Source organism: Sinohyriopsis cumingii, unplaced genomic scaffold (genome assembly GCF_028554795.1).
Source record: "Sinohyriopsis cumingii isolate HCF-2022 unplaced genomic scaffold, ASM2855479v2 utg003597l, whole genome shotgun sequence".
Classification (NCBI taxonomy): domain Eukaryota; kingdom Metazoa; phylum Mollusca; class Bivalvia; order Unionida; family Unionidae; genus Sinohyriopsis; species Sinohyriopsis cumingii.
In genome coordinates, this window is record NW_028316541.1 from 4,163 (window position 1) to 27,797 (window position 23,635).

Sequence of the window (23,635 nt, forward strand, 5' to 3'; positions counted from 1 at the left end):
GAGTTTAAATGATATAGCTAGTTCACTTTATGATATGCGATTTCAATACGATGTTACTGAATAAAACTTTGGGTAACTGTCCGCGTAAAACATGATCTTCAACATTGGATCGGAATCAAGAGGCAATGGGGAAGATTTCTCTTCCTATCGGACACTACTTTACTGTCGTTTTACTTAAACTTTGGCTGATGTCGTTTCACGCTTTAAGGAAAATTCCTGCACCGCGCTCGTAAAGTCGGGTTTCTTCTCTGATGGTTTTGTACTCGTTAGCATTGGTCATCAAATGGACATCGGTACTACATCGAGTCAGTCTCAGGCGTACATCCACTCCAGCAAGACCTGTCCCTTACTTTCCCTTGCCCAAACACGATTCCCGCTAGCGTGCTGTTCACACCAAGAAAACCGAGGGCCCGTACTTGCATCATAAACTGGGTGTCGACAGGTGGTTGTTCCTTCCTCACACGTGACGACAAAATGAGTAAAGTACGATGAGCTTAGTAATTTAATCCACGATGAGCGTGCTCTGTACATATAGTAGGTGTAGCTCTTCTGATGGTGGATCCATCTTTACTCGACGGGAAATAAGCTAGAGTGTCGCGCGCACATTTTTTAATATCCCGAAATGAGTGTTTGCACCCAAATAGGGGTAAAATCTTGTTGATTGTGACTCCGACCCACTCAATAAGTCGACGTACATGGCCGAATGTCCGAACACGTCGCAACTCTAAGTCGAGCCAAGCAAACAAAAACATTTAGATAAGCTACAAGTCAACGACTTCTATCACATTTGCCGAAGAAGGGGACAGAAAAGAAAAGGAGCGTCGGAAAGAATAGTACTTTCAGTGCCTCAATGCCAATTGGGTGAAGGTCCAGGCCTGGGAAGAGGAACGAAAAGAAAATGACGTCAAAGAAAAGACCAATACTTTCAACACCCCAATTACATCTTGATGATGGTGGCATCCAGACTGGACACTTGATAATCAAACGGAAGAGTCATAGTTCAAGCTGAAAGTTTTCACGAAGACGTTATGGAAGAAATGGCGGTCACGGAGAGAGAAGTAGCAGAAAGTATATGGCTATTCTCAGGCCCATTCATATCTCTAGAAAAGAGATACTAATCTTCTTTGCCATTTGTGTTTTATGCTTTGTGTATGTGTTTGTCTATATCTATATTACCAACAACAACTAAAACTTTTAACCTTTGCCATTGCCATTCCCCATTTAGCCCATATATAATTTGTCCCTATAATACCATCCTCATTCTAAACCCACGGCCTATATACGTATTGTAAGTTCCCAAGCGTACCCGTAATATCAGCTTATAGGCAAAGATATAATTATGATATGTCCCCCAGAAATCCCAAGACATACTGTAATAGAATGTTTGTATATCTGCCCAATAGAAATTGAAAACCTTTATGAATGTGTTTCTGAATAGGAAAAGGACGTACTGGTCACTTTGACTGTTACATCAAATGCTATTGAAAGGTATACCTTAGTGATAAAATGATTTAAAATATGGTTGCAAGGGAAGAAGAAACTTTTTCGTGGCTTTTGTACTCTTTATGATTTCTCTTAGTGCACTGAGAGACTGTGGACGACAGATAGTGCGAAAGTGTCATCAATAAGCTTCTGTCATTGCTCACAATTTATTACGATACAAAATACATTTTCATTTGAAATACAGTTCAGATCAAGGAACGGATTTCCCGTCACCATGATTGGATTCGATTCAAAATCATTTACATGCAAGTGCAAATTCAATACTCTAACAAACCTATCTGGATGTAAGCTATTGAGAATCCGGAATCAAAGAAGAATACAAAGGTCCTGTGACTTTTCCTGGCTATTGAGATTCTGCCAGTCGATTCCATGCGCTCAAAGGAAAACAAACTAAATATGTTGAAAGAGCCACTCCGAAATCTTTAACGAGAACTGGACTTGTCTACTTTGGACAAGGAGATAAAGTACAGTGTTTCAGTTGTGGTGTGTAACTTCACAAATGGGAGTATAGAGATAGTTATGCCAGGTGGTCTTGGTGTTGTCGCATGGTCCAAATTATTATTCTCTTGAGGGTAGAATAACGTCAAGTTAACAATAGCAAATTAGAGAACCTATTTACCACAACTATTTTTTAAAGATTTTTATAGATATATATAAAACTTGTTTTTCTTCCCCTCACATTTTTTAAAAACCGCAACCGTTTTATACATATAAATGTATAAACAGGGTCGTTAAATCTTTAACATTTTTTACCGAAAAGGGTACAAGTCGAAATTAATACAGTTCTTTTAACCCTAAAGCTTGATACCAATTTATTTTTTCAATCCATGAAGTCTCTCAAACGTTGTTTAACAGAACCAACATTGAAAAATAATGTCTAAGTTAAACAGGGCCATAATACGTGGATGTTATGCCGGAATACGGTGAAGATAGAATTTGATCTAATTCTTCCTAATGTTAAGCCTCATAAAAATAGCCCAAGCGATGAAGGCATTCAAACTTTTATCGAGTGGAACAAATATTGTGATGGAATTGTAGTGGCGTGGCCTGATATGGCAGACGGATATGTTCACACTATATGCCGGACCTGCTTCCCAATCGTTTGACAAAAATATGAAAAATAAATCATACCCCATGGGCCATGTGCTTTCTCTGCGTCTTCCATTAGGAGCAGTCTAGGTGTCAGGTGCATGTACTTCCCCGGTTTTCCGCATTCCACAACACCCTCCACGTACGGATCGCGTCCATATTTGCTGGACGGAATATCAATCAAAATATATTCCGAATCGAGCGACGAAGGCTTTGATATTATATCTCCTTCGAGACTTCGGGACCATGTTCTGGGGATAATGATTGTAACATTCCTAATAAAAGCTCGATGTTTTGTGGCCGTGAAGAGCAACCTTGAAGCATCTGTGATAATACTCTGTAATAATAATAATAATAATAATAACCATCGTCATCGTCATCACTGAAACAAAACAAGGAATAAATTTAATGCATTTAGATAAGTTAATTAACTCTAAATTAAGGCAACACTTTATTTAATATCAAGGCAACACATGTTACAGAGTTAGGGACGTAATTGCAACAGTCCTATATATGCTTTATACATGCTGTAAGCTGTTTGCGTGATATTAACTATTTTCTGTTTGTTCTAGAAGAAAATTCCTCCACACATTAAATAAATATGTTAGAACCATATGTTAACAGGATACAAGTGCTAATATATTTAAGGAGTGTTTTTATCATTTTTAAAGTTAAATAAACCATAGATGACGGTAATAATTGTAACTATAACACTAGGCCCTTGCGTTAGTTATTATTCGCTACTTTGTTTACCGAATAATTTCAAATATTTTCACTCTCAAATGCTATCTTTTTCCATAGTTGTTCTTTGTTAATGAATGAATATTCGAAGCTATAACCGGAAATAGTCACCAGATGTTTTGTTATCGCCCGATAATGAAAATCGGAATACCAAGTACAATGCTTTCACAGTGTACTAGCAGAAGGACTAACCTCGTCATTATTTGTAGAATCATTGATATAATCTTGATTAGATCCAACAATTGTATGATATACCAGGGTCGGACTAAAAAACCTGGATTTCGGGCCTCCGAAATAGTAGGCGATTTTGAGAGGGATGGAGTGGGATCTCAAGACGCCAGTTTGCCAAGGGTCATTTACCTTATTACGCATAAACTATTCAACATCTACTTCAAAATGTATCACAGCAGGCAGCGCGGAAGAAAATTGGGTGGCGATTAAATTCAAATTTGGTGGCGAATACTCAGCTGCGCCTTCGTCGTACGTTAACGTGGGCAACATAAACCGTCCGTGCAGCATTAGACACGTGACTTTAGCAGAACCGTCCGTGCAACATTAGACACGTGACAATTAACAGAAAACGTCCGTTCACAAAAATAAGTATATCCTGACCTATATGTCAATGATATCAAAGAATGGTAAAAACCACGGGAAATACAACTCTTATAAAGTTGGCATCTAGTGCCGTGCATATCTAAAACTACTTTTTAAGGTAATGTTTTACATTAAACATGTTTTGACGTGTGCGCTTGCATTATTTTTGCCTTAGCTTTTACTTCAAGAGTTCATCATATACCCATACCGTAAACCAGCTCCTCTGAATAAAGGATACATAATATTTACGTTGCAATTCATTTATCACCACATTCGTTTTAAATAACTTTGGGTGAATACAATATTCAGCTGTCAGGCAAACACTTTTTCTAGACGGACATTCAGGAGAAACAATTCATTTATTAACTATTAATTTATGTGATCGAACCCACTGATCTACTAAAACCGTACAAGATAATAAGATTTTCTGTTGTAAATTAAAAATATATTTGACATGAGAATGTAAAAGAAGAGCATCCTCGGTCTTCAAAAATAACATAAAGTTAAAAAATTAATAACTAAACTTTCCTTGGATTTTATGCGGGAGGTTGTGGGTTCGATCCCCGGCCGAGTCATACCAGAGACTTAAAAAATGGTACTAACAGCTGCCTCGCTTGGTGTTCAGTATTAAGAGGTTAGTGTTAGGACTGGTCGGCCTGGTGTCAGGATAATGTGACTGCGTGGGACATCATGCTACATGTCTGCGGCATGATGCCCCAGTCCTAGACATCACTATAAACTGCCACATTGCAGACATCGTAGCGATATGACTGAAAAATTGTTAAAGTTACGTTAAAAATCAAAATCACATCACATCACATCACATCTCTAAAGACTGGTCCAGTGTACAATCAGACCTGTCCTTATTAGACTGGTCCATTGTACAAATCAAACATGTCCTTTTTAGACTGGTCCAGTGTGCAAATTAAACCTGTCCTATTTAGACTGGTACAGTTTACAATCAAACATCTGTCCTTCTCAGATTCATCCAGTGCACAATGGACCATGTCTTAAATCGACACAGTTAGGAAGAGACAAAAGTGTCCTCTGAAAGCATAGTGGCTGCTGATAGACGTTCATTCTTCAAAATATATTTTTGAAAATACTTTGAAATGGCTTCTGTTTAAGTCAGATGATTGCTTGATAGGTTTACCAATTAAGGCAGAATTAAATGAATATATTAATTGCATATTACCTTAATTTTGCTGACTAAGCTGTAATTCTCCTGAACCTCAGGTCCGATTACAACGTACAAGCCCTCGTATCCGTTATTTATCAGTTCCAGTTTAGAGAAGACATGAGTAGAGCAGGACATAAGGAGGACGAAGATTATGTACTTCATTTTCAACCTGAAATTATTTGGTATATTACTGTGTTAGATTTATTTCTAGTCGGTCCTCAAGCGTTTCAATACGTCTTATCACACTGAGGATGGCGAATATTGTTTTAATTAATTGAGATGTTCGTCAAGTCTTCATTATGCGTTCTGTTCTTTTTTAGCTAGTACTTTTATTTTATCAGCCTCTGCTAAATGTTAATGTGCTTTAGTTGAAACAGCAAGCGAAGAGGTTTGTTAACAGTTCATAATGTTAATAATTTAACATATATAAAGAACTTTGAACTTTAGAACAAAGGGTCGGGCAGAACAAATGATGGGATTTGTTATAATATGATAATGGTAGTAATACTTAACGAATTGTTGGTATTTGAAATTGTTTGCCAAATGCTTGATATGCAAAGTCATTTACTTTGATTTATTTAATTATTTTGCAAACTTTTAAATATGATTACAAATACATTATAATTTCTCTCCTTCATTCGTATGAAATTAGAATGGCTGCTTTGGAATTCAAAAGGTTGTAATGTCAAAATAGTTGTAAATGTCCATGAATCATTTTTGTTCTGAGATATTATGCCATGAAATAAATTCTTTCGTAATTGGAATATTGAAGTACAGTTGGACTTTTGTTATACAGCTCAAAAACTTAATTTTACTTTTAAATTTCAATTGTTAGAGATGACATTATTCAGACGAAATTAGTTTGCTTCCTTTTTTATTTTGATATTTTATTAATTTCTTTGTCTCGTTCATTACAATATGTGTACGTTTGGGGTATTTTATGTGGTGTTCACTTTTATCGAAATGAGGCTTCCATTAAACATGTTCATGTCTAGTTGACATGGCGACCAGATCGAAAGTTTAATCCCAGTTTAACATAATGAAACATAATCGTCAAATGTGTCAGATCGAAAGTTTAATCCCAGTTTAACATAATGAAACATAATCGTCAAATGTGTCATTTTTGCTACCAATTGGCCATTTTAAGTTTCTTGGCGATCACACCATGTCAGTATGGCTTTCTGGTCAGCATATTGGATGTCACCTCAGCACCATTTACATTTAGGATCAACTTAACATCATAAAAGTCTTCAGCGAAAACCTCATGTTGATATGATGTAAATTAGAAAGTATATCCGAACACATCCCAGTTAATAAACAAAATGGTATGAAAATTAAGTCACTTAGACGTTGATGCAAATCATTCGAACATTGAAGCGTCTTTCATATTTCATTCAAAGTTATTTACACAGTTACAAAAAGCAATAATGATGCATTTCATCTTGAATATATTTACAATGTTCAATATAAAGCATCCGTAAAATATTAGTGATAAATAATTACAAGAAAATGAACCAAATTCAAATAATGTGGAAATCACTTTTACAAAATCTGAATGATGTAGAAATTAATACACGTTTCACAGTATGTGGGCATACTGATTTTGAAGATTCATTTTTCAAAGGAACTTCGTATTCATTGAAATTACACAACGACACATGGTAGTAATTGAAATTACACAAATACACCTGGTAGTAATTGACTTACACATATAGTCAAATACATAGTAAAAGTCCGTTATTAATGTTACAAACGCAGCGGAGAAAAAACTATTTGGAAAATGGAAAACGAAATAAAATATATAAACTATGCAAGGACTGCCATAAGTGCCTCGTATCACACGGGATAACTAAACAATTTCTGTGTGGAAAATTAAATAGTGAATCAGTGCATTTCCACCAAAAAAGGAATTTCATATCGATATACAGGTGATACTTTTCAGCATTTTATAAATTGACTTCAAATTATAAAAAATGACAGGTACATCACCTTATCTTTAACGCCATACTCCAAAACTATATTGAATGCTCCAGTAGGCGAGAATATTTAAAAACTACTTAACGAGAAAAAAATTTGTACACCAAGCTGCACGAACTCTATACGTAATTCGAAAATGTCTGCAGTTACGTAAACCCTTAATGGCCTTCCTACTTTCTGTAAATAATCTTTTCACAGCATGTGAAATTTTCTATTCTCCTTTTCAAATTCTTCCTTGATAATCACTGATTACAGACTCTGCTTCTCTTTTCTATCCATTAAACGGCTTGTTTGTGTTTATTGTTGACATATGGTATTGTCATGGACTTATATTGTTCACCTGATGACAACTGATATTTCTTTCAGATATTTACGTTATGTTGTGCCCTGTTTTGTATTTATGTTTGTATTTATGCCTATTTAATGCATCCTCTATAATTATGTTACGGCGGTAGTCGATTTTAGTTGTCGGTTTGCTACATCCCTAACTTTCAATTCATTAATCAAAGTATATTATGTGAGTTTGCTCTCTATGGAAATATAGGATAAATGTTTTGTGCCACCATTTAGGAACTTCCTTAATTCGACTGCACCACTGTTTTGGTCTTTGGATTAGATATTCATTTCAGCATTTATTTGTTTAAACAAAATATATTGTATATCGCATCCAAAGTCCAAGCCCAGTGCATATCTAAACTGTCTCCAATCTAGTGTCGTTTCATTCACTATATGTTGTTGTTGTTCTAGGATTTAACGCCATTTTTCAGCACAATATCGACTATACATGGCGGCCAGTATAACTGGTGTAGGAAGAACCACCGACCCACGCGAAGCAATTAGCAGGCTTTCCCACATTTAATATATTGTATATGAGCACTTACAAAATTTTGATCTTCAAGACCAACGGAAATATTTGCAGTCTCATAAACTTGTATTTGAACTTGCGAATCTTGCACATCATAGTTACATGTAACATCATTAAGATGATACAAACAGGAATTTAATTAGCAAAATTAAAAAAAGCTAGAACACAAATCTTTCGCTTAAAGAAATTTCTAAAGTCCAAAACGTCAAATCTACATTTTTATCAAATATTATCTTAAAGTATAATCCATAACTATGGACTAAAGATAGATACCTAATACTCATTTACATACGACTATTAGCTTAAATTACCTTCTCTGTCTCTCTCTGTCTTTCTCTCTCTCTGTCTATCTCTCTCTGTGTCTCTGTCTGTTTGTCTGTCTCTCCCTCTCTCTCTGTCTGTCTCTCTGTCTCTGTCTCTTTTAAGACATTCAATGGCAGACTAGATGATATAGGTTACTTTTAGCATAGCATACTCACGGAGGTCACGAAACAGCACATACATTTTTGCTTGACTTGGTTTAATCCGTTACTGTAAAGCGCATGTGCTGTATGCATTTCCTCTATATGCACCAGATATGTGACAGTAAGCATGAATTCTGAAATTCGTGGGCTATAAAAACATTAATATCAGCAATGGTTATAATCATGTCGGAGTACGAATACAGTTGTTTTCGAATCCATTTCGTTGTAACCTCAACTGATTTAAGAAACGCGTCAACCAAACTCTCACTATGATACAATATTGGTGGCCGAGTTTATCCGTCATATCTGAAAACAATTATACAAACTTGGCATGGGACTTATTTGAGCAAATTGTGTTGATTTTCGTTGCATTAATTTAGTAAATTCACGTGAATCTTTTAAGACATTCAATGGCAGACTAGATGATATAGGTTACTTTTAGTTTTGGTCGCACCGCTGAAAACGTCAGAATTCGCTTTAACCGGTTCTATCATAACTTTACACTAACTCCACCAGAGTAATAGTCATGGACATTTTTTACCATCGTAATTGCTGTATCCGTTCAACAACCGGGAAATATTCTTTATCCAAACATAATGGTATAGCGAATCTTGAGCCAATCATATCACTCAGTATCAGCACGTCAATATGGGGATAGTGCAAACGAATAAAAGCCTTTATCCCAATTAAATACGTTCACAGAGATAAGCGGGCTAAGTGTTTATGATAAGCGGATTTGATTGACAATATAGAGTTTAATCAAACTTACGGGCATATTTCAATGCATCGTGGGCCATTAGCAGGATATAACATATTCAGCCATATTAAAAGGACGAATTTATGTGGAGAGACATGGATGCTTGAACCACGGCTGTGCCTATGGACCGGCCTTGACGATAATTTTGTGAAGAACTGCAAAGCGGTATCACCCATGATAAACCTCTTTCGTTTATACCCCAACAGCTCTTCTCAGGGCCACCCATATATGTAGACAAGAGGGATATTACTTAGAATTATTGACAAAAGAAAACAACATATGTTGTATGTATTGTATGTTTGTCTATGTTTCATGCCTATGTTTACAACAACTAAAACGTAAAGAAAGGCTTCTTATGTTCATGGGGACAGTGTGTCTATAAACAGTCATACCCTTCGTTGTGTGTGACAGTGTGTTTGTGGGGGTCCAGTGTCTTTGTAAACATCATGAGCCTTGTTTGCGTGTGTAATGTGTGTATATGTGCCTCTCCCTTCTTTTACATCATACCATTTTCTTTGGTTAGTACGCGTAATGGGTTTCAGTCAATACAAACGGCATTTTGTATGTAATCGTGCTAGGTGTTGTATAGTAATCAAAATGTATGGTGTTGAATAATACTCATTACCATTCATGTATGGACCCACACATTGTTTTTCATCATACAAACTAGTTTTTACTGAGGTCAAAATTAGGTCAAAAGTGGGTGTTGGATAGTATCCAAAAATAATTTAATATTATCATTCTAGTTGAGGGTACCCTCAAAGTAAACCTAAGGCGTAATGTTTGTTTATCTTGGGGCTTAAAGTGTCCCATCAATAAGGTCAACCATTTCTCACAATAAAAATATTATTGACCGATTTAGATGAACTTCTAACAATGTAACCATTTACCCTCAATGTTAAATCACCGTAGAGGGCCAAAGGGCTTTATATTGCTACTCATGTTGCAGTCTTGGAAGTAAAGATAGCTGAGAAAGTTTCGATAAAGCAGATAAACAAACGTAGAAGTCAGAGAACAAAAAGTACGATGAAGTCAAGAAAATATAAAAAAGAAAGAAACTTTAAAGCTGCTGTTTTACAAGTCATATTATGTCGGTGATAACTGAGGACAAATAAAAGTGCAACGTATGCAGACTAAGTAGATGCATGTACACGAATTGATTTTGCACATAAATGTATTATTGCACATTATGCGTGAGCAATATTTTCTACTCATTTGTGAGATACGTTTCGAGGTAACTTTTCTTCTGGATTGTTGCTGTTCAAGTGGCGGGTTAACAGTCTAACAATGTATTAACATTCTTTATTTTTCTTAGTCTCTGAATAATCAGGATCATCTACATACATACATGTAAGCTCCATAAACTCAGAACAGCACTGTGTGTCCGTGTGTGTATGTGTGTATGGTATGGCCACTTCCAATCTTCCTGCTATGATAATCTAGCGGGTTTATGAGGTGAAACCCCATTATTTTCTCCATTATGACACATATTCATTTGTAATTTCAAATAGCTTATGTGCGAGGAAAAATAACACATCTGTTGGCACCTGACAGTCATAATTTCTTTTAAAAAGTATTAAAAAAATAAACGTCTTTTATCCCATAATCATCATTGACAGTCATAATGTGTTAAATAAGTAAATAAAATTAACATTACAAATTTCCACATCTTTCAAAGCAGTTGGGATTATATATTCCTGTCGGCATATCCCTCTGTTAGTAATGCAGTGTATCATCAACACCGTTAGAGACACAGTCTTGAAACTTTGGGATAAGATTTGGGTTCGTCTTTAATATGCAGAGCAGTAAGACATGACTCTTGGTACCGGACTTGTTTCTGCAGACACTAAATACTTTAACAATCCAACGAGTTGAAGTCTTGTATACGGAGATCTGAAAGTTGGTGGTTTTATGTCATTTTCAGAGCCAGTGCTATAACATATGAATTTGGGTTACACTCTCTGGTCTTGTACCAGAGATGATAACTTTGGGTAGCTAAAACAGATCGGATAGATCCAAACATCCAAAATCAGACATACTTTCCAAACACAGACCAAAAATTAAACAGGTGCCAAACGGCTGCCCTAACAGCTGAAAATATAATTCCTAAAGCCGGTCATGAATAAAATACAGTGATGTGTGTTACACATGCGCGTACGTTGAGTCGATTTATTTGATAGTGAATCATTTGATAAGGACTGCTGTACAAGATTATGATAATAATCAAGTTCGTATATGAATCAGCATCTGACTACAAGAATCTTAGACTATAAACGCTAACCTTTTCTCATTGCTTAATACAATGCAACATTTAAGTGAATACAATTCGTCTAATAAGTTATAAACTGGTTAATTTGAAAACAGACTATAATAAATCTAGTGACATGACCTTACATGACATAGGTCTCACTATCTGTAAAATTAGAACAAAATATTAGAACATCAAATGTATCAAACAATTCTATTATGATAAGGATAGCGAAATAAATGTTGTAATTCATGTACCTCTACAGCTGGAGATTTTGATTTGTAATGTGGACAGCTCTCTGACAAGATCTTTCATATTTTAACGGTATGGAGTGATCCGAACTCAGAATTTTGAATTAATGTAGGACATAAATAAACCACACTCGGGTAACGAACCCAAACCCTAGCACATTTTAGTTCAAATATAATACATAAGCATTCAGTATAAACAATTCCTTGACAACTGCCCACGTGCTTCTTGAAGAAAAGGTGGAAGCAGTGTTGACGGATACTTGTGTAATTTTGTACACAATTTTCCGGTATTATTCTGCTTGAAAGGGTTATTGAGACTAGCCTATTTGCTGGATAACGTTTTGTAAATTGTATCATAAGAAGAGAGTGTGTTGTTGTTCTTTTTTGAAGGTCAATGTGACATACTAGGGGTAGATTTACTTTACGAGTGCAGTTGTGTAGCTCTACACCTGATAGAGTTAGTGGTGTGAAAATTGTAAACTTTTGCTAATAGGTAATGGTTTTCATTTGAATATCAAAGATGGACATTAATATTTTCTTCAATTCGATGTGTCATATTGTGTAAACTGAAAAACAGAGCTAGCGCATCCATAAAACTTGTGTCAGGAAAAAATGAACGATTAACTATATTGAGAATACCTTGACAGTTTATCTTCAATCAGCGGTTACGAGGGGTGTTCTTAACTAAATAAATCCAGATTAGGTGCACGATATAAATCCAGATTAGGTACACGTAGGTGCATATATGCACACTTTTATGAAGAATGTTTGTAAATGCTTAAAATTAGAGAGTATATACACAAACTGATCAACATAAAGGTGAGTGCCAATTTAGAAAAACGAACTATTTAAGTACTGAATGTATCTGATACATTTGCTAATACACTTTGAGTCTCTATATGAAAGTTTTAATAGTTCATATCAAAACAATATTAAATATTATTCTATGTTAAAACCAAGAGAGTAAAAAGATAGCCACTCTCGCAAAGTGATCTGCCCGTTGACTCTGTATCTTCCTGTATAGCGATTCACATCAGAATGCACGTAAGTATTAGTTGACCCTATATCTTCATGTATAGCGATTCATATCAGAATGCACTTGAGCATTAGTTGACCCTATATCTTCATGTATAGCGATTCACATCAGAATGCACTTAAGCAAGTTAGGTTAGACAGGTAATGATACTTAGAAAATACAACCGGAAACTGTTATTGTATGGGAAATTAAAAATCGCACAGGCATTTTCGACATTATTGTTGGAAAGCAAATCGGAACAATACATACGAGATGTACATTTCATTCACTACATACTAAATTCTTGCATGCAGTTCGGTTTAAAACAAAGAAACATACACTGAGTTTGTGTATTAACAAAGAGAGCTGTGGTAATACATTGTACTAGGTACAAAGTTAAGAATAGAAGCACCAGTTGATTTTGGGACAATACTTACTTAAAATGATGAACAAATAGAAAAGAGCAAGAAAAGAACAAGACTACATCAGGAGTAGACACGTATATTTATTTAATGCCAGAAATATCTACAATTCGCAAGGAGAAGATTTAACTATGACCAGATTTAGTCAGTTTTTGAAAAAGCACAAAAAGAAAAGCAAACTAACCAAAGCCAGTTACAGACTGTATCCAGTGTTAGGGATCCAAATGGTAGATATACGAAACATTTGAAAATGGTGTTAGAATGTAACTACTCAGGACTGACATTATTGCTGAATAAAAGATAACAAAAACACCACAATACACTAGTAAAAAGCAATTATATTCGGGAATACAAATTGTGCAATTAAAAGCTAATTAAAAGTCAAAATATCTCAAGACTGTTTATTTAACTACAATTAAATGAATTTGCCAGCATGCGGTGTACAGCATGAATAGAGACAATATATTATCGAATAAAGACATGATAGCTTAGTTTGACAACATACAAACATCGGAACTGTGCTATCAAAGAAAAAATTTATTTATTCGTGAGTTTAAAATATTAATATTTCTTTCCATGCTATAATAAGGATTCTCCTCAAATACTATTTACGTTGATCTATTTTGTATAATCCTAAACCACTACCAAAGCACGTGTATTCTGTCTTAAATCCTTGACTAGAGAGTTTCGCTTTTGCAACCCTTTCCTAAAAAAAAAACTTTAACATAGTTATGTAAGGAAACAACCAAAGAATACAACTTAATTTAAACATTAAATGCTGATGATTTAGCAGTTAGACATACAGTTCCTACTGCCACCATCATGGGTGCATTTGGGCGTGGTTTAACAGATTTAGAGATGATGAAGTAACAGGCTTTCCTATCTTTGTTTGGATGACATAATTATCTTTGTGTGAAAACTTTTAAGTGCAAGCACAGGCTTTGTATATCAATACATCATGGCTAGATGTTAGCACTTTGCACTTTCATGGACCGGTATGTAAGGCCAGCTCTCGGGTCTCTGGTCAATATCACATTTTTGTGTGTCCAAACTGTCAACCAGAAGCTGCTGTTAAAGATCATGGAATGAAAAGTTTCCCCTTGTAAAATCATAGCTTGAGCGTGTATCATGTACCTATCATATGTATCAGTAGCATAGTCCTATCAGCAAGGTCAAAGTCTGTGTGAAGTTGACTCACTTTTTTATTAAGGACTGTAACTCTAAAGATATTGAATGTAATTTAATTAAGCTTATGTTTAACTCATAACTTCCGAAAGTGTCATTAATTATTTTTCTTGGTATATTTATCAATGTTTTGATCATATATATTTTGTGCCAAGGCTCTAGTTCTCATATTCTCAATAATAGTGAGATAAAACTGTTTATCAATGCATCATGACCTAAGGTCATGTCACGAAAACCACATTTTTATGATCCACTTTTAATGATGCTAGAGAGTAAAACTGTAAAGGTCGCAAGCCTTTATCGTTTTCCCAGAAGAAAAGTTCAAGAGCTATCAGAATAACCGAAAATGTTATACCAATCAATACGATATCTCTACTGGCGTCACTTATGTCAAGATGGCACTTTAAAGGTGAACAGCTCGGTAAACATTGTGAATTGCGCAGAGTACATTTCGAAATGCGTGACTTCAGACTAGTTTGCGGGACTTCTCGCATCATTGGTCTCCAAGCTTGCAAATTTCGTACAAATTGTGTGTTATTCACACAATCGCTCGCGTTGACATCATGAATTGCATGAGATATTGCCCTTTATGTAGGTTTTCTTCTGAAAAATGACAATGGGCAGCAACTGTAATAGTGGGGAGATTTTTTTTCTCCCGTGGTGAGAGTTGATAGGTATTCTTTGGACTAATAGGACAAGCGCACTGCTTGCACAAAAGCTTCAAAACCTGTACATGTAAATGTGTTGAGCAAATAGTATATGCTTGATGTTGAACTAAATCTGATTGTAGAACTGTTCTTGCGTAGGATAGGCTGGATGGTAAGGTGTATTGTATATCTTTCAAGTATTTTCAAATTCATTATAAAGCACTGAAATGACAATTATTTGTACAAAATGGGTTCTCGTCAACATAGAAAAGGATTGTATAGTGCTACCAGATTATAAGGCCTGGCAGATTGCCATTGTTATGGCATCGTTATTGCTTCGAGCTGTTATCAAGGTAGTTGTATATATGTGAAAACAATTCATATTTGTTATCATAATGTATTCTTGCTAAAATTACGCATTTCAGTTCAAAGTGTTCACTTGCCATATGCAGCACGGATAATGTAGCAGAAGATGTATCCAAACATGATAAACCAAGGGCCAGTACATATACATGCTTCACATCAATACATAGATCAGTTCTTTGGCATTGTGCAGAGAGAATGAAGGCAGCACTATCAGTAACGTATGCGTGGATTATTGAGTAGGAAGGTAATAATTAAAAATCTTTTGTAGCTTTTTCCTTTTTTGTTTTGGTTATTATAGTTTTCATTCCACTGAAAATAATAATATAACAAATGCAAAAATCAAATGGAATACATATAATGTTTGTTTTACAAAATATGCAAGTAGGTTCAGTCCTCGATATATATATATATATATATATATATATATATATATATATATATATATATATATATATATATATATATATATATATATATATATATATATGTATATATATATATATATATATGAGAAGTGATGTTACAGAGGTGACAGATGTTGATCCAGATTGCGAACCCAGTTTTTGTATATCAGCTGTCCTATAAGTAACTGTAATAGCGGTTATACGATTATAATGTTTAGTAAATAATGAGATTTATTTTGTTTACCTTCCCAATATATATTTGTTGTATGGTAGTATCATAAACCACTTCCTGTTACCACTCATTCCAAGCTATTTTAATTTCCTACCTAGGGCAACCCTCAATTCAGCCTTAACATTCCACTTATTTAATCCAGACCATAAACAGTTTCTAGGAGGAGCATAAGCCACAAGTTTTCGTCTTCTATCGGGACCAATAATTGGTTTAAAATAAGTCAATGAAACAGATAATGGTATTAATATTTACACAGTTTTCATTTTTTTTCTTCATGTTGTCTATCGGTGCTATACCTCCATGTTGTGATAATGCGTTATAATTAAGTAAAGAAAGTACATGGTCCATGCAGTCATGGAAATCTTCGATAATTTCATCAAGGCATTTCAAGGGCTTTGAAAACATTTGAAATTAAAAACAAATCTTTCAAAGGTTTGAAAAAGTCTTGGGGTTTTGTTATTTTGCGTTATCACGTTGCATTTTTGTTAGCCGACTCAGACGTTTTACTGACCTATCTAACTTTGATAATGAATCGGTTAGAACTGGTTCCCTTGAAACTTCAAAGTCGCACCACATCCAAGAATCTAAGTCGAACTCGTTGTACACGTGGCACTCAAAAGAGAAGGATTGCAATCGACCGCAACTGTTACTCATCGTTGTCACATTGGTCATGTTTTTGTGTTGAATTTACGTATCAGATAAGTATTAAAGGTCATAAATTTGCGTACTATATACTCTTGAGATTGGTAAAATGTTCTTGGAAAAGCCATGGAGTTAATTGTTTAAAGATTATAGGAACATTGTAAGTGAAAGAGTCAACTCTATGGTCATTTATCCCAGTATTGATAATACACAACAATGGAGGATAACATCAAAACAATATTGACCATTCACACACTGGACAAAAGGATGGTTCAAAGAAAATTTCCAGCCCTAAAAAAGTTTAGGCTTTCAGAAAACCATCACAGAACTGATTGATAGAGGAATAAAAATCAAGGAGATGGTGACAGCTGCTCATGTAGGAATTGGGTCAGTGATGAGCGAGTCTTTTCATTCTGTTAGCTAGATAGATATACTCCCGGTTAAATTGATGTCTTGCAAAATTATTTTAATGTGCATTTGTGTGCATTTCCAAAAATTATTGCAAACTTTGTATAAGCATTATATCACTGGATTGTACTGTATTTTCCTCTCTCTCTATGCATTGTATTTTCGTTCTGTGTTCATTTTTTAGAGCAAACAATTTCCTTTCCAACCATAAGCAATCCCGTGATAAATGGCAAATTGCAAAAATCCTTGGAATCAATAATATTGAAGATAATGATCCTGTCTGTTCCTCTTATTACTCAGTAAATAGCACACTATCCTCACAAAGACCAAATAAAATCGAAGACATCAAGGAGAATGAACCTAGGAAAGAAGTTTTTTAATTGAACATGTTCTTTCAGTTTTCCTTATCAACTCTTATTGTTATATTTGACAATTATTGCAAACTATTGGTATGATGTGAAAAAAGTAGCTAAAATTTATAGAATGACAAATTATTCTTGTGATAAAGATGATGGGATCTGAAGACTCCTTCTGTTTAGATGACTGGTGTTCATGCACCTTTTAATTTAATTTAGTGATGAGATATTCAACAAATAAATATAAACGTTTCCTAATGTATATTTTTGTGAAATCCAAGTTACATGACGTAATTCTTATTTCTGATTTATGTTGATATACATTTCATCTCTGTTTATACATAATTAAATCTTGTAGGTATGTAGTATATTTATATAATTTCCTTGGAATGTCATAGTAATGTGGAATAGTAAAGGAACAGTAATGCTATGCAAAAATGTAATCCCAAGCCATTAACCATTAGCCAAATCCAGCATGTAGATTTCCCTTGATGATATAAACCAATTATGAGATGCAATCTGTTGAAAGGCCACTTCAGATTCGCTGTGACAGAATATACCAGATTTAGGGGCTTTATAAAATGATTGTGGTATTCTTTCAGAGTATATGGAGGAATGTTCTTCATCATATATCTAATACTCACTCGTATCACTAATACCCACTGATGGAATTTCTCACATGACCATGACATTAATAAACTGCCTGCATGGCCAATTGTCTGAAAATGAAGAAGGGACAAAGCCCTAGCTTGATCCCAAAAACGAAGCCACGGTGCTAGAAACTTTGCCACAGGTTCTGTTGGACAAAAGTTTCTTAAAACATCAGGATATTATTTGAAATTTAGGTATACTGTTTGGTATTTACAAACAAAATTATATTAGGCTGATTTAAATGTTTTCTTCTCAACTTAACAACACTTTACTTTATTTGTTACCTTTTCAAGCTCTGAAAAAGTTAGCGTCAGTTAATGTGTGTACTCTATGCACAACATACTGATTAATTCAGGTATAAAAACATACGTATTACATATGAACAATTCCGTGACACTCTCTATCAATAAACAACACAGTAAAATTGTATGCATGCAAATTTTACCAACAGTAGTTTATTCAATAGTTGTATTAATCCGTAAGCAGATTGTAAATGACACATGTTAGAAGATGCATGGTCTTGATAATTGCAGAAGCACTGCAGGACTTGACGTTTTCTATCTGACATCCTATTGTACTGTGCCATTATATTTTCATAAACTCCTCCTGTGTACAGGATTAGGAGTGAGATAGCTGCTTTGAATTACGATATCCAGAAAGGCAGAGAAACAAAAAAAATTGGGAGATAGTATAAATTCTTTTTTTCACTACAGCAACACATATATAATTATAAATATTTCTTGTACAGTATGATCCCTAACTTGGATATCAAGATGTTGGAACTGTATTCACATATATAGGCAATGAAAACATTTTATTAGGTGTACGTCATTTTGCAACAATCGGCACACATTTTCGATATTTGTGATAAGGATTCTGGCTATTTTAATGCATGTGAATCTTGAAATCGGTGTTGTTATCAGTCTAGTAGATATTTTTTATCTTAACAACGCAAGTCGAATAATCAGATCCATTGATATTTGCCATGCACTTTCAAAACTTTCTAAACCAGAGGTACTGAATCACATTATTAAGGATATCTGTGATTCGTCGCACTTTCTCAGGAGTTTTAGGGAAACTGCTGGCATGATGATAATTACGGTTAATGCCCATGAACGAAAATAGCGATGGGCCAAAAAGCGTATTGTGTCAAATAGTACTCTGGAAATAGAACTAAACCTGTAAGAACAAAAACAGCTCCTCAACAACTCCTTCTTTGAAGAACTGGTCATGAGGCTCTAATATTGGGTGAAAAGTTGATAGGAGTTAGCATGGAGATATTTGTCACACAAATGAAGAAAATAAACTTCTCTTTAAAATAGGCATCGTCGATGCTAGAAGAAGAAAAGTGGCAGATGGTTCATCTCTCATTGCAAGAAGAAAACATATTACCTCATCTTGCGGACACGCAGGGTATAAAATGGAGGATAGAACAAAATGAAGACGATCCTTGGAGAATTAGCAGAATCCTGGTGCATCAAGAACCGACATTAATGAATGTTTTGGTGAAGGAGAATGTCTCTCCATCTGACATCATCAACATACAATACTAAACTGTGAATGCTCTAAGGAGGTGTCTGTTAAGACATGTTTCACTTTTATAAAATTCTGTAAATATAAGCCATAGAAAGCAAACTTTAAGTATCTGCAATTACTGAAAACTTCCTATACTGATTATTTCTGAGCTATTTACACAAATTATTTTTAGGGCAAAAATGTATTGTTGTTTTCAAACTTTGTATTGAAAGCACTATCGTATGGTGCAATGAAAAGATAAAGTATGTTCAATTATAACGAAAACAAAAAAATCACTTGTATTGATTTATATGCAATGCTTACACAAAGGAAAGTGTCAAAGTTCAAGCGAGCCTAGAGCAGATGAAACCAGTGTACTGTCCAAAAGCATCATGATATGTTGTCGCGTATCCACCAGACACAGCAGGAGGGAAAGACTCACACTTCAGACAGTCTCATTGCCAAGTACTAGAATGTCCCGTCAATATAACCTGGCCAAGACAAGAACTTGAAAATCCTGAAAATGTATGCCAATTTAATTGGGATTTTTTTCTTTTCAAAAATGTAAACAAATTTATAAAAACATAATAGCAGTATGCACTTTTGTTCATCTTCCCTTACGAGATTCCACTTTAGAAGAAACAAAGTTCAATATTGGTTTCAAACTGCACAAGGGTTGCATTTTTGTACATGAGCAGCGAGAGTTCCAACACGACTGGAACTGATATAAAGTACAGTTTATGTTAAAAAGGGCATCTCCAAATACTGTTACACCCATATCTGTTAATTTTTATGATAATATTTTGTAAAAGCCACTTAGTAGACAACATATTAAATATATATTTTTGTCTGTTGTAGGTTTCTCCTTTATGATGACATCATTTCGTTTTTTTTAAAAGTGGTTTTGTGGACTTTTGACATTTGAAGGTGTAGACTTTTATCTTGTTAAAGAATTTGATGGGATTTGAGCTCAGGTCATGGCTTTCCTCCTAAGAATTTCTGGCTCACATGATTTCTGATTGGTTGATGCTTAAAGGATCTGCCATTATTGACATGTGGAATGTTCTGGAAATTAATATTTGACCCTCATCCTGGTTCTGTAATTGTGACTTAGTTTTTGTTATATAAGGAAGCGAATAACAAAAGTATTAATTTTATCTTGAACATCTGTGGTGGAGACAATCAATTAGTTGGGTTTAATTAATATTTGAGAGGATTTATTTATTTAAATTATTTATTAGAATTATAAAGTGCTCATAAATATTACGACTAAGTAACAATTTTGGAATTACTGTCAATTCATTAACGACGTTGTGGATTACATCGATACTTTTCAAGACTGTTAGCATATCAGTATATTTTTAAAGTCTATTCGTATGTAACCGCAATATATTGGATTTCATTTGGAACAAAACTCGATCTCGTTTTCGGCTTGTGGTTTAAATTTCGTGACTATTTGGGATTAAATTCACAATACTGCATGTTATTGTTTACATTTTAACTTTGTATTGCAAGCAAATAAATCATTTCTTGAATGTAAAAGAATTGTTTCATTTCTAGTTTATCTGCTACTTAATATAGGACCACATATACATAACAGTACTTTCTGGGGATTTCAATACGTCAGTGACTCCTATAGTCAGGTCAAACAGAAACCTCTTATGGCAGATAAATATAATATTTACACATTAAAGAAAAACTAATCCATTACTTGTATTATCATCCGCTACAATTTGTTGAGCTTTACCTACATTAAACTAGTCAATGAAAAGAATCTACAAGATGAGGATCGAATGTAAATTATAGTTCATATAATTTGCAAATATGTGTCTGCTGGGATGGCTGATCATTTAAAATTCAATTATAGTAGTTGCAAAGCAATTAAGTTGGTAAGCAGTCTCTGTAAACGTTCTTGAAAGCTGTCATGTTAATTACATTCTTTCAATATTATGAATAACCCAATAAGAGACACACAAAAAATTCCGCACAAAAATTATATATTCATTACCGGCAGAAATGATATACAGTGCCGTCATTCAAACACATTTATTGGAAGTTTGTGGGCATATCTCTAACTTCTCCACACGTATACAAGTTTGGTAATGCTATGTCTGGAACTGAGTGATAACCACCACACTGCCTTGGATCTGGCTCCAACACATCAAAAACAAGGTTGGGGTGGAACTGCATCATCTATAGGAAAAGATCCCTCAGCCTGACTATCTCAAAATTTCTTACGATCTCCTGAAATTTATTTTAGGTATTAAACATACTAAATCCCCGTATATATGTGGTACAAACAAGTTAAATCTAAAATCACAATACAATGGAAATTTCAATGGGTATCACAATCATGTAATTACATCAGGCAATAATCTTTGCAACTCCACCATGAAAATCGATGCTTCAGTGCTTTCAGATGTCGTATTGTAAAATAAGCTATCAATTGTTTTATTCTCTGTGTTAATATATGCATCATATTGATTTGATCTTTACAAACGGCACGTATAACATTCATATGCAGCTATTGTACATATCATGTTTACAAAACAATCTTTTGAGCAATTTTACACCAAATAAAAGATTTTGTGTAATGCAGGACAGATACATGTCAAGTTCTTCAGTTCCTTTTTGTAAACATATTGTGTACATAATTGATGTATGCTTAGGCATTCGAATGTTCAAGAAATATTTACAAGTTCTTGAGAGAATTAAATAAGTTTCCAAATTTCAATTGTATCAAACAAAATTCCAATTATCAAACATTTTTCACTATGTATCATTACTTGTTTTGAATTACAAAATAAACAATTACCCTCATTCTTGTCTCCTTTGTTTGCAGTATGTGCAGAGTTTGGTCAACTCTGTTGTCTTCAGGCTGCAATGCACCTCTTGTTCCTCTTCGGTACCATTTTTTTTGTAATGACTGTACGCGAAATATAGCTTGAAATATCACCATTCGTTCTTAAATAGGTCGCGCGAAATTGGGGAAGTGTCCTTCCTTGTATTATTATATAGTGCATGCATCGCAGGTAAACTGTACGCAACGATACGAGCCCCTATGAGCATTATGATACCTGAGCGATAGTAATATATGACGATGCACTCTACCCACTTGATATTATTCAAATGGTGTCCTTGACATAACATTTAATCAATTAAAATATATAAATGTCGTAAGAATATTCACCGACAGCTGCACTATTTTGTCTTGAAAGTCAGTTTCATTTATTTCATGATTAAGCTGTAGTTCAGACACTGTTTAAGTAATGAAAATAAAACAGCACCACGATCAGGATCATATATGCAAAAGCAACGGCGCTTCATTCAGGGGAAAACTAATGATAACAACAAAAGGTAACTAACTAACTAGGTCACAATCTGATCCCTTGATTATTCTATTCTAATTTCATATATGCGAATATAGCTTAAACTACAGTAAAGAAGACATCACACACCTTTCCCCCACGTACCATATAAGTACCTTATTGATTTTAAATGGCCACTTGTACGCAAGGTCTATCCGTCTTGTGTAGGTTTGCAGACCTGTCCACATCCGGTTACCCTGGATTGTCTGCACTAGATGGCAAGGACTAGCGTTGGGTCTACTTGGACAAGAACTTAGAGTCGGCATGAATATTCATGAGTTTGGTCTGGTACACTAGCAATTTTATTTTCCGAAAGGCGCGAAATATAGCCTGAAATATCACCGTTCGTTCTTAAATAGGTCGCGCGAAATTGGGAAGTGTCCTTCTTTGTATTATTATATGGGGGATGTATGGCCGGTAAACTGTACGCAACGATAAGAGTCCCTATGCGTATTATGATAGCTGGGCGATATTGATTTATGGCGAGACACTCGACCCACTTATTATATTATTCAAACATTGTCCTTGACATACTATTTAATCAATTTCAATATATCTTGTGTAGGTTTGCAGACTTGTCCACATCCGGTTACCCTGGATTGTCTGCACTAGATGGCAAGGACTAGCGTTGGGTCTACTTGGACAAGAACTTGGAGTCGGCATGAATATTAGTGAATTTGGTCTGGTACACAAGTATTTTATTTTCCGAAAGTCGCAAAATTAAACTTCAATCTGCATACAACTTTGCGTCGGCC

At 34.7% G+C, this 23,635-nt stretch overlaps 1 protein-coding gene across 1 annotated transcript; it reads right to left on the reverse strand.

The window, feature by feature from the left end:
• Positions 1–2,634: 2,634 nt before the first annotated feature.
• On the reverse strand, positions 2,635–23,146 carry LOC149769520 (calcium-activated chloride channel regulator family member 3-like; the record flags this gene model as incomplete). The annotated part of the gene is made up of 3 exons (XM_089949855.1): positions 22,986–23,146; positions 5,123–5,276; positions 2,635–2,929 (listed from the first exon to the last, which is right to left on the reverse strand). Coding segments are annotated over exons 1-3 (610 nt in total), but the record flags the coding sequence as incomplete, so codon positions are not given.
• Positions 23,147–23,635: the final 489 nt, after the last annotated feature.